At 61.2% G+C, this 11,070-nt stretch overlaps 2 protein-coding genes across 2 annotated transcripts; both read left to right on the top strand.

Annotated features, from left to right (window-relative positions):
* The first annotated feature begins 3,828 nt into the window (after positions 1–3,828).
* On the top strand, positions 3,829–7,346 carry LOC125241282. Its single transcript, XM_048149672.1, has 3 exons — positions 3,829–3,908; positions 4,706–5,497; positions 5,609–7,346. Exons 1-3 carry the CDS (start codon positions 3,829–3,831, stop codon positions 7,344–7,346), a joined length of 2,610 nt encoding a protein of 869 aa, XP_048005629.1.
* A 2-nt stretch (positions 7,347–7,348) lies between these two features.
* On the top strand, positions 7,349–8,083 carry LOC125241279. The gene has a single exon (XM_048149669.1). It carries the CDS (start codon positions 7,349–7,351, stop codon positions 8,081–8,083), a length of 735 nt encoding a protein of 244 aa, XP_048005626.1.
* The last annotated feature ends 2,987 nt before the right edge of the window (positions 8,084–11,070 follow it).

Below are 11,070 nucleotides of genomic sequence, written 5' to 3'. Positions count from 1 at the left end.
TGTTGGAGCTTCCTCCTAACACCGAGAATGCCGAGAAAGCAGCAGACGAGTTAGCCGACAAACTCCGCGTGGTTCTTGGAGAAGATGCCAACATTCAAAGACCTGCGAAACGCGCTGAAATACGCGTTACCGGACTGGACGATTCAGTGACATCTGAGGAGGTTGTGGCGGCGGTGGCCCAAGAAGCGGGCTGCACAGCTGAGGCCATTAAGTCGGGCGTAATTTCGTGGAGCCAGAGTGGTTCCGGGTCGCTCTGGCTGAGCTGCCCCGTGGTAGCTGCAAAAAAACTAGTGGAAGCTGGAAGACTCAAAGTGGGATGGATTTCAGCACGGGTAGTGCTGCTAGAGGCCAAACCACTACGTTGCTATCGCTGCCTAGAAACTGGCCACGTTGGTGCTAAATGCGACAGGGGCGTCGACCGTAGCGACTTATGCTATCGCTGTGGTACGCAAGGCCATTTAGCCCGGGACTGCAAGGCAGAGGCGTGCTGCGCCATATGCAAGGCTAATGGGAAGCCGGCTGGTCACTCCATTGGGGCCAAAGGATGTCTGGCTGGGAAACCCAATGCCCGGAAGCCTAAGACCGGAAGTAAGAAGGCAGAACAGGGCCCGGCTGCCCCTCTGCCTTCACAGCCACCCGCTGTCGAGGAAACCATGGACACCGCATAATATAATGGCGCTCTCATGTATGCAGGTGAACATCAACCACTGTGCAAATGCCCAGGATCTTATGATTCAATCGATAGCAGAGTGGCAAATAGGAGTCACAGTTGTATCGGAGCCTTACTTCATCCCTGACCGAAACGACTGGGTCTCAGACCATAACAAGACCGTAGCTATTATAGCCCCTGCTGCAGCGGGATCCCCGTCCTTTGAGAACACCGTGAAGGGCCGGGGATTCGTGCTCGCCGTACTAAGTGGTGTGGCCATTATCGGCGTCTACTTTTCGCCTAATCGCCTTCTGGCTGAGTTCGAGCAGTCCCTAACAGAAGTCGGTGCCTTGATTCGACAGATATCTCCCGTCCCTGTGATAGTTGCTGGAGATTTCAACGCCAAGTCGACGGCGTGGGGGTGTCCAGCGACAGATGTTCGAGGCGACGTGCTGGAAGAGTGGGCTATTTCCCTTGGATTAACCATACTCAACACTGGATCGGAAAGTACATGCGTGAGGCCGCAAGGCGAGTCCATAGTCGATATCACCTTTGCGTCCGACGCTCTGGCCCGTCGGATTCAAAATTGGAGGGTAGAAGCAGAGGTGGAATCGCTTTCCGATCATCGCTATATTCGGTACGATCTAACCACTCTTCCGGTCACGGGAAGGAATGTCCGTTTCGCTGCAGGGGACAGTCCAAAATGGATATTGGGGAAACTCAATAGAGAGCTAGCAAAAGAAGCGGCTATCGTGGAATCATGGGGATCTGTCAACGAACGTATTAACACAGAACTGGAAGCCGAGAGCCTGAGCAATGCGTTAGTCCGCATCTGCGATGCGGCGATGCCGAGGGCAAAACCTTTCATCCCGAAGCGTCAAGTGTATTGGTGGTGTCCAGAACTCCGCGCATTACGGGACGCATGCGTGGCGGCACGCCGCCGTTACACTAGAAGCAGGAGAAGGCGCAACCGAATCCTAGAAGAGGAGGACCTTCTATACGCCTCATATAGGGACGCACGCAAGACGCTACGGACGGCTATTGCGCAGGCTAAAGAGACGGCATGGGAGGAATGGCTGGAAACGCTTAATAGAGACCCATGGGGTAGACCGTATCGGGCTGTACGGCAAAAGCTCCGACCCTGGGCTCCCCATTGACCAGCAGTCTCCAGCCTGACCTCGTAGAGAGAGTCGTCAGTGCTCTGTTCCCAGAGAGGGGTGAGTTTGTGCCGCCAGACATGACACCGACCACAAGACCACCGGAAGTAGTTATGGAGGTGCCGCCAGTAACTGACGCAGAGCTCAGTGTTGCGGTACAAAAACTTCGATCCAAAAAGACTGCTCCCGGACCAGACGGTATACCAGGCCGCGCACTAGTGATCGCACTCAGCGAACTGGAAGAAAATATTAGATCGCTTTTCACGGCATGTCTAAACCAGGGGCGGTTTCCTAGTAGGTGGAAAACGGGAAAGTTGGTGCTCCTCCGGAAGGATGGGCGCCCACCCGATCAGCCGTCAGCATACCGCCCCATTGTGCTTTTAGACGAAATGAGCAAACTATTTGAGCGTATACTGGCTACGCGTCTTGCTAGAAGCCTACAACCGGGGTTGAGCGACTGTCAGTACGGTTTTCGCCCTCTCCGTTCCACACTGGACGCAATAGATCACGTCAGGACCTTTGCAGAGGAGGAAGTTTCTCAGGGTGGTGTTGTGATGTCCGTTTCCTTGGACATCTCAAACGCATTCAACACCTTACCCTGGGAAACCATAAAGGCGGCCCTGAAATTTCACAACGTGCCGGACTACCTACAGCATGTAGTGGCGGATTATTTTGTTGGACGTACTGTCGCATATCCGATAAGGGATGGATGGGCAAGACGGGCAATGTCGTGCGGTGTTCCACAGGGTTCGGTGCTGGGGCCGCTCCTGTGGAACATCGGATACGACTGGGTCCTACGCGGGGCCACTTTGCGGGGGATAAGCGTATCTTGTTACGCTGATGATACCCTCGTGTCGGCCCGTGGCAGGACCCACAGAGAGGCCGCCTATCTAGCCACAGCAGGGGTAGCACAGGTGGTGAACAAAATACGGACGCTCGGCCTAGAGGTCGCATTGCACAAATCGGAGGCCCTAGTCTTTCATGGACCTCGCAACAAGCCGCCAGAGGGAGCTCAGATCATTGTCGGAGGAACTTCCATCGCTGTCGGGTCGACGATGAAGTACCTGGGACTCGTCCTCGACGGCAGATGGAAGTTCGAAGCTCATTTCCAGCGGTTAGCCCCGAAACTAACAGCAGCAGCCGCAGCGCTCGGGCGAATTCTTCCGAACCTGGGTGGACCTGGAGGAGCCTGCCGACGGCTTTATATGAGTGTGGTGCGCTCAATGGCTTTGTACGGAGCCCCGATATGGGCAGACACCCTGAGACCTCGAAGCGCGGCCATATTGCGACGACCGCAGCGGGCCATAGCTCTCAGGGTGGCCCGAGCGTACCGCACCAATTCACACTCAGCAGCCTGTCTGCTAGCCGGGAGCCCGCCATGGGACCTAGAGGCTGCGGTTCAGTCCAGCGTCTATTGGCGGGTGCAACGAGCAAGAGCAGCTGAAAACTGGCCAGCCCCCCAGGAAGTACGCAAATGGCGGGAAGAGGCACAAGAGGTCCTCTACGTGCAATGGGCGGAGCGTCTAGAGATCCCGGGAGCTAGCCGGGACTTGGTGGCAGCTGTACGACCGGTTCTACAAGAATGGGTCCAGCGTAAACACGGTACAATCACGTTCCATCTCGCACAGGTCCTAACAGGACACGGCTGTTTCGGGAAGTACCTGTGCGAGATACTGGGACGGGAGCCATCACCGGCGTGTCACCACTGCGGAGGACAAGCCGTGGACACGGCCAAGCATACACGCGAGGAGTGCCCTGCGTGGGCGGAGCCTCGCGCTGCCCTGTCCGCGGCAATTGGAGGAGACCTCTCACTGCCGGCATTAATCCGCTGCATGGTCGGCAGTGACGAGGCATGGGCTGCTGTGACCTCCTTCTGTGTCACAGTCATGACGCAGAAGGAGGCCGCAGAAAGAATGCGCGAGGATGACGCGGATAGCCTTCCTCAGCGCCGCAGAAGGCTGGGCAGGCGGCGTAGAGCCTATGCAGGTAGAATGCTGCCGCCCTAAGGAGAACCTGCGAGTGATGGGTCGGGAGTCCTGTCACTCGCGTGAAGAGGTTCTGAGCTGGAAGGCCCTCAAGTGTTCCGAGGTGCCTTCGGCGAAGTAAACTGCCAGAGCAATATGGAAGACGGGCCCGCAAGGGCAACGCTGAGGGGGTATTGGTGCCTTACAACCATGTTCCCAAAACCCCCTCTCAAAAGCGCGCGGCGGAACACCCCAGGGGTTTAGTCGGTGAGAGTCCGACATACCCACTGGCTTTCTCCCGGGCCAGTGGGATCCATAACGGATTCCCCCTGGGTCAACAAAAAAAAAAAAAAAAAAAAGGTTAGGTTAGGTTAGGTTAGGTTAGGTTAGGTTAGGTTAGGTTAGGTTCCCCTTCGACGTGTTGCCACCTTGCCGTGGTGAAGGGGCTTGCGTGCCTCCAGGACCCTCAGGGCTATGCCGGACAGGGCCTCCCAAACCGGACAGGCCTGAGGCGAGAGGCCAGACTAAGAGCAGCACACGGGGGGCGGCTCCGCGTGTCCCTCTGAAGTCAGCAGAGGGCACAGTGCGAGCTGCCAGGTGTCCCCCCGGGATGGAGTCGGGGCTCTATGAGCTACCGGAGGCGTGCCCAGGCCGCCTGGCGCGGCGTCGTGGCTACGGCCACCGTCGGGCAACCCGCAACCCGCACTGAGCGGACCGGGGGCCTCCCTCACTGAGAGGAAGGCCAAGTGGAGTAAACCACTATAAAAATCCCCAATCCCAAGGTTTGCGGCGTGCCGATGGGATGAGTGGCTGGGGGGAGCCCAGTCACAAGCGCCGCACAAGGGGGGCATACCCCTTTAAAAAATAGCAAAACATGAGTGGTCAACGTAGAGTAAAACTACCCCAGGAGGTCCCAATCCTCTGTGTCACCACAGAACGGAATCCCGTACTGTGGTGACATGCCGCCCGCCGTATTCTGGGGGGGCACACCACTCGAGGACCATCACACCAAACGACTCTGGCAAGCGACCAACGGACACCGATGCTCACGAACTGGAACTGTTGTTAAGGTTACGAGGAGGAGGAGATGCTGAGGAGGCAGTGATAGAGCCCTCCCCGAAAACTGCTCATGGAGGAGATGCAGTCAGCGAGGAGGAGGCGGGCACCCCGTCCTCACCTGGGCTTGCCCTGCCCTCGCCTAGGCCCGTCCCGGCAGGGTACCGCCCACTACGGGACGCACTCGGGCGTTACATACGCTACCCCGCGTCCGAGACGGTAACGGGGATGGAGGATGCGCCTGTGCCCACAGGGTTTAGGCAGTTCGTGCGTCCCTCAACCCCGAAAACGAGAGTGTTCACCGGGAGGATGTCCGGCCCACGCGGAGTCTCCACGCCGTCACCCGAGAGGGAGGAGTTCTACTCCCCCTCAAGGCTAGATGGACGAGACCTGTTTGGCGCGGTCTCCCCCGCTGATACCGGCGACTCGGAGGGCTCGGTAGACATGGGTCCCCCGAGGGCGCTGGAAAAGCCCTCGACCTCGGGCATGGGCCTGAAGTTCTGGGGTTCGAGGCCCGACAAGCGGCCCGCGGACGACATAGCGCTGTCTTCCGGGTCAGAAAGCGACGTGGGAGCCGCGGTACCACTGATCGGCGCTGCCAAAAGCAGCAAGAAAGTTAAAGCGGGGAGGCGCCAAAGCGCCCCCAAAACGGAATGGATCCGCTGGGCCAGGCACCCATCGTCCTGGTCGAGCGCTTGCCGCTCAGCTCCATCTCGCACTTACCGCAGCAGGAGACGGAAGTGACCGAGACCAGCCCCAACTCCTTCAACGCGGGTGCCGAGTCGGACTCAGCGCGGAGCGGGGCTCGACGCACGACGCGGGACTTGCCCAGGCGAAGCGGGAGCTTCACCGCCTGAGGCGAGAGGAGCTCCAGCGCAAGGCCGAGCAGGAGCTGGCAAGCCTCACGCGGTCGCTGGCGCCTGGAAAGCCAACCTAAAGGGGACATTTGTACGGGCCCTCAAGGTGGCTGTCGCGTCAATCGGGGAAGCGGTCGAAGACCTGAAGGAGCTTACTTCCTCCGAAGAGACGCGACGGCTACAGAGGCAAAATGCCAACTTGAGGGTGGAGGTTAAGGACCTGCGCTCCGAAGTGGAGGAGCTGAAAGCGGAGCTCCGGGCCCACTTCAAGAAGCAGGCCCCGCCCTCCTCGTCCCTCCCCAAAGAGGCACCACAGCCCGTCACTGTCCCCCCAGGACGTTCCGATGTGGACGAGCTGGTCGGAGCAGTCGCGGCCAGGGTAGGACGGATGCTCGACGAGAGGCTCGGAGCTCTCGAACGCGACGGCAGGCTTCTGCCACTCAGGACTGGGCAGCCCCCACCGGCTGCAGACCGGGCACGAAAGGCCGTGCAAACGGCCACAGGGGTAAAAACGGGAGGGCCAACGCCTACCCGAGGTCCCCCAAATTACATAGTGGAACCCCAAAAGGGCGACAAGAAGAAGGGAAAGGGCAAAGGCAAGGGCAAGAAGAGCGCGCCGAAACCATCAGCGAAGGCCACTGCTGGCACTAAGAGTCCTCTCCCGCCCGCCACTGAACCCCCTCGGCCAGCGGCCGCCACGTCCACTGACGAGGGCTGGAAGGTGGCGGTTGGAGGCAGAAAGAGGAGGAAGAAAGCGGCAGCGACAAAGGCAAAGGCGCCACAGCCAGCACCTCAGCGTGCGAAGCCCAAAGCCCGGAGACTTCGCCCTCCCCGCTCGGCAGCCGTGGTGCTCACCCTACAGCCGGAAGCACTCGAAAGCGGTGTCAACTACGCCCAGGTGCTCTCCAGGGCAAAGGAGACCGTAAACCTGGAGCAGCTCGGCATCACCGCCCTGAAATTTAAGCGGGCAGCCGCCGGCGGTAGGGTGCTGGAAATCCCAGGTGCTGACAGTGGCGAGAAGGCTGACTCGCTGGCCGAAGCGCTAACTGAAAAGCTGGGGAGTGAAGTCGTCAGAGTCTCCCGGCCAGTGAAGTGCGCGGAGCTGCGAGTCACCGAGCTCGACGACTCAGTGTCCCCTAGCGAGGTGGTCGCGTCGGTCGCGAAGGTCGGCGGCTGTGCAGAGGGCCAGATTAAGGCCGGAGAGATTAGGCAGGATGCCTCCGGCCTCGGCACGATCTGGCTTCGCTGCCCAGTCACCGCAGCTAAAAAGGTGGTGGAGGCCGACCGAGGGCGACTCCAGGTAGGGTGGGTCCGGGCAGCGGTAAAACTGCTGGATCAGCGTCCCATGCGGTGCTTTAAATGCCTCGAAATGGGGCACGTGAGGGTAAACTGCACCAACGACGTTGATCTTAGCGACGCCTGCTACCGCTGCGGCAAGCCCGGCCACAGAGCGGCTGTCTGCTCGGAGGAACCACACTGCGCCAAGTGCTCAAACGAGGGGAAAAAGGCCGACCACATGCTTGGCTCCAAAGCGTGCCTAGCCCTTGCCCCGAAAAAGGGGAAGAGAAGAAATGAAGTCGCCCGCCGGGCCCCATCCCACTCCACGAAGTCCCCAGACATCGCCATGGAGACGCAGGAGGTGAACCCAGTACCAAAGGAGTAAGTATGGCTGTACGGGTACTGCAGACGAACCTCAACCACTGCGCCAGGGCCCAGGATCTCTTGTTCCAATCCCTGGCGCAGTGGATGATCGGCATCGCCGTGGTGGCTGAGCCATACTCTGTCCCCCCCCGGGACGACTTCATGGGCGACATGGACGGATCGGTGGCACTGGTGACGAGAGCGGCAGCTGGTGTTCCTCCGCCTACCGCCGTAAAAAAAGGGAAGGGGTACGTGGCGGCGCTATGCGGAGAAATATGGTTCGTTGCAACCTATTTCTCCCCAAACCGCTGCCTGGCCGACTTTGAACAGTTCCTGGGCGAAGTAGGGGAGTTAATCGGGCGGCTTCTTCCGCGTCCCGTGATCGTCGCCGGAGACTTTAATGCGAAGTCCACAGCCTGGGGTTCTCCGGCGACAGACGCGAAGGGCGCCACCCTCGAGGAGTGGGCTGTTGCGGCGGGGCTGGCCTTGCTGAACGAGGGAACGGCACACACGTGCGTGCGGCAACAGGGTGGTTCCATCGTGGACATCACGTTCGCGAGCGCCGCCCTGGCGCGCCGTGTCCAGGGATGGGAGGTCATGGTGGGGGTGGAGACGCTGTCTGACCACCGGTACATACGGTTCGACGTCACCACCCCTCGGCGACCTCTCACAACCCAAGCCGGATGGACCCGGTCGGGGGTGGCCCAAGATGGGCACTCACCAAACTCGACCGGGAACTGCTCAGGGAGGCGGCGATAGTGGAGGCCTGGCTGCCCGTACAGGAGGGAGCGGTGGTGGTAGAGGCGGAAGCGTCCTGGTTCCGAGGGGCCATGACGCGCGTGTGTGACGCGTCAATGCCCCGGGCCAAGCGTCTGCCGCCGAAACCGAGCGTGTACTGGTGGTCCGCCGAGCTCGCGCAACTGCGCGAGGGCTGTGTAGCCGCGCGGCGCCAGTACATGCGCCAGAGGCGGAGAAGGAGGCCCAGCGAGGACGAGATCCGCCGCTCTTACGAGGCGTACAAAAACTCCCGGGCAGAGTTTTCTATGGCCATAGGGAAGGCAATTGAGGCGAGTCGTGCCGAATTTCTGGAGACCCTCAATGCCGACCCGTGGGGCAGGCCATACAAACTTGTCCGGAACAAGTTACGCGCGTGGGCGCCGCCGCTGACCCAATCGCTCGAGTCGGACCTCCTGGACCGAGTGGTCGCAACGCTCTTCCCCGAGAGGGGCCCGCACACACCACCTGCCATGGCGCCCCTGAGGGCGGAAACTAGCGAGGAGGCTGCAGTCCCACCCGTCACTCCCGGTGAGCTCTGCGCAGCTGTCCATCGGCTCAGGGCCAAGAACACGGCCCCCGGGCCCGACGGCATTCCGGGTCGTGCTTGGGTCCTGGCCATGGACGCCCTGGGGCCAAAGCTCCTGCGGCTGCTGACGGCATGCCTGGAGCAGGGCTGCTTCCCCAACGAATGGAGAACCGGGAAACTGGTTCTCCTTCGCAAAGGCGGGCGGCCGGCGGACTCTCCAGCCGGATACCGGCCCATTGTCCTGCTCGATGAGGTGGGCAAGCTCTTTGAGCGGATAATCGCAGCTCGCCTCATCGGGCACATGGAACGCGCAGGGCCGAACCTGGCTGACCAGCAGTTCGGCTTTAGGGGGGCGGTCGACGGTGGACGCGATACTCCGGGTGAAGGCGATAGCGGAGGAGGCCGTTTCCCAGGGCGAGGTTGTCTTGGCGGTGTCGCTAGACATCTCCAACGCCTTCAACACCTTGCCCTGGGAAGTCATCAACGAGGCTCTGCGCTTTCACGGAGTGCCGCTCCATCTGTCGCGCATCGTAGCCGCCTACCTGGAGGGACGGGCGATCGTCTGGCCAGGGCGACGGGACTGGGGTCGGAGGCGCATGTCGTGCGGAGTTCCACAGGGGTCGGTGCTGGGACCACTCCTGTGGAACATTGGCTACGACTGGGTCCTACGGGGGAAAACTTGCGTGGAGTCGGGGTCACCTGTTACGCCGATGACACGCTCGTGACGGCCAGAGGACCCAGTTACCGCGACGCAGCCGTTCTGGCGACGGCAGGAGTCGCCCACTGTGTGGCCCGCATTCGCCGGTTAGGGCTGGAGGTGGCCCTTGCGAAGTGCGAGGCCATCTGCTTCTACGGCCCGCGGAAAGCGCCTCCAGCTGGCGCCCAAATTATAGTGGGAGGAGTCCCAATTGCTGTCAAGCCGACACTGCTGTACCTCGGTGTCGTACTTGACAGCAAATGGAATTTTAAGGCGCACTTCGAGCGCCTCGCGCCGAAATTACTGCGTGCAGCGGCGGCCTTTGGGCGTATACTGCCCAACCTGGGGGGGCCCAACGCAATGTGCCGCCGCCTCTACACGGGCGTGGTGCGCTCGATGGCGCTCTACGGTGCCCCAGTATGGGCGGATGCCCTCAGCAGCCACAACATCGCTCAACTGCGGAGACCGCAAAGAGCAATGGCGCTGAGGGTAATCCGAGGGTACCGCACGGTGGGCGCGGATGCCGCATGCGTGCTAGCCGGGTGCCTGCCCTGGGACCTCGACGCGCGAGCCCACGCAGCACTGTTCCGCTGGCATGCGGAGGCACGAGCCGGGAACAACCCACCGGCGCCATCGGAGGTGGAAAACCGGCGCGAAGAGCTCCAGGGCGAGGCGAGGCAGATGTGGGTGCACCGGCTGGAACGGCCGAGGGCCGGCTCCCGCACCATAGAGGCGGTTCGCCCAGTCCTCCACGACTGGGTTGAAAGGCGCTCCGGGGTGCTCTCTTTCCGACTGACGCAGGTGCTGACGGGGCATGGCTGCTTCGGCAGCTACCTGCACAAGGTCGCACAAAGAGAGCCGACACCGGAGTGCCACGCGTGCGGAGCTGGCGTAGACTCGGCCCAGCACACACTGGCCGAGTGCCCGGCATGGGAGGAGGAGCGGCAGCAGCTGATGGCCCAGGTGGGGCCAGACCTCTCGCTGCCGGCGGTGGTGCTGGCCATGGTGGCCAGCGAGGAAGGGTGGGAGGCTCTGCTCTCTTTTAGCGAGCACGTCCTTAAGGAGAAGGAGGCGGCGGAGCGCGAACGGGAAACCCAGGCCGAGGCAGACCCGATGCGCCGCCGCCGCACAGGCCGCAGACGTGCCGCTCACGAGCGGAACCTGCCACCCTAACGACAGCTAGCGGGCGAGGGAGGCATGAGAGCGCCCTCGCCCACAAACGCTAGCTCTCGAGCTGGAGAGCGCGACCCTGTGTCCGGGAAGCGCTCCCAAGGCGAGGATCGGTCGGCTTAAAAAGCCGACCTGGCGACGATCCTGATGCAGGATGGCCGCTGCGGGGCCGCGGACGCATTGCGCGAGCTTCCCCGGGACCCCGCACACAAAGCGGTGAGAGGACACCGTGGGGTTTAGTGGGTAGGGGGCCTCTTTACAGCCTCGAGCCCCACATAACCGACCGGGTCGTTCAGACCCGGCGGTATGCGTAAACGCATTCCCCACGTAAAAAAAAAAAAAAAAGGTTAGGTTAGGTTAGTCACCGCGACGCGGCCGTGCTGGCAACAGCGGCTGTCGCTCACTGTGTGAGCAGGATTCGACGGCTGGGCCTGGAAGTAGCGCTTCCAAAGTCGGAAGCTGTCTGCTTTTATGGAGCGCGAAAAGCGCCACCTGCTGACGCAGAGATAGTGGTGGGGGGGGTTCCTATTGCTGTCAGGCGTACACTTCTCTACCTCGGTGTCACGCTTGACAGCA

Source organism: Leguminivora glycinivorella, chromosome Z (genome assembly GCF_023078275.1).
Source record: "Leguminivora glycinivorella isolate SPB_JAAS2020 chromosome Z, LegGlyc_1.1, whole genome shotgun sequence".
NCBI lineage: Eukaryota > Metazoa > Arthropoda > Insecta > Lepidoptera > Tortricidae > Leguminivora > Leguminivora glycinivorella.
This window is presented reverse-complemented; position numbering and strand designations above follow the sequence as displayed.

Bases quoted from the DNA above. Each gene is read 5' to 3' on its own strand.
- LOC125241279 (XM_048149669.1), top strand. From the start codon at position 7,349: ATGGCTGTACGGGTACTGCAGACGAACCTCAACCACTGCGCCAGGGCC.
- LOC125241282 (XM_048149672.1), top strand. From the start codon at position 3,829: ATGGGTCGGGAGTCCTGTCACTCGCGTGAAGAGGTTCTGAGCTGGAAG. The intron at 3,909-4,705 runs GTAAACTGCCAG...GTGTCACCACAG, and splicing joins TCCGAGGTGCCTTCGGCGAA to AACGGAATCCCGTACTGTGG. The intron at 5,498-5,608 runs GCACCCATCGTC...GCGGGTGCCGAG, and splicing joins GAATGGATCCGCTGGGCCAG to TCGGACTCAGCGCGGAGCGG.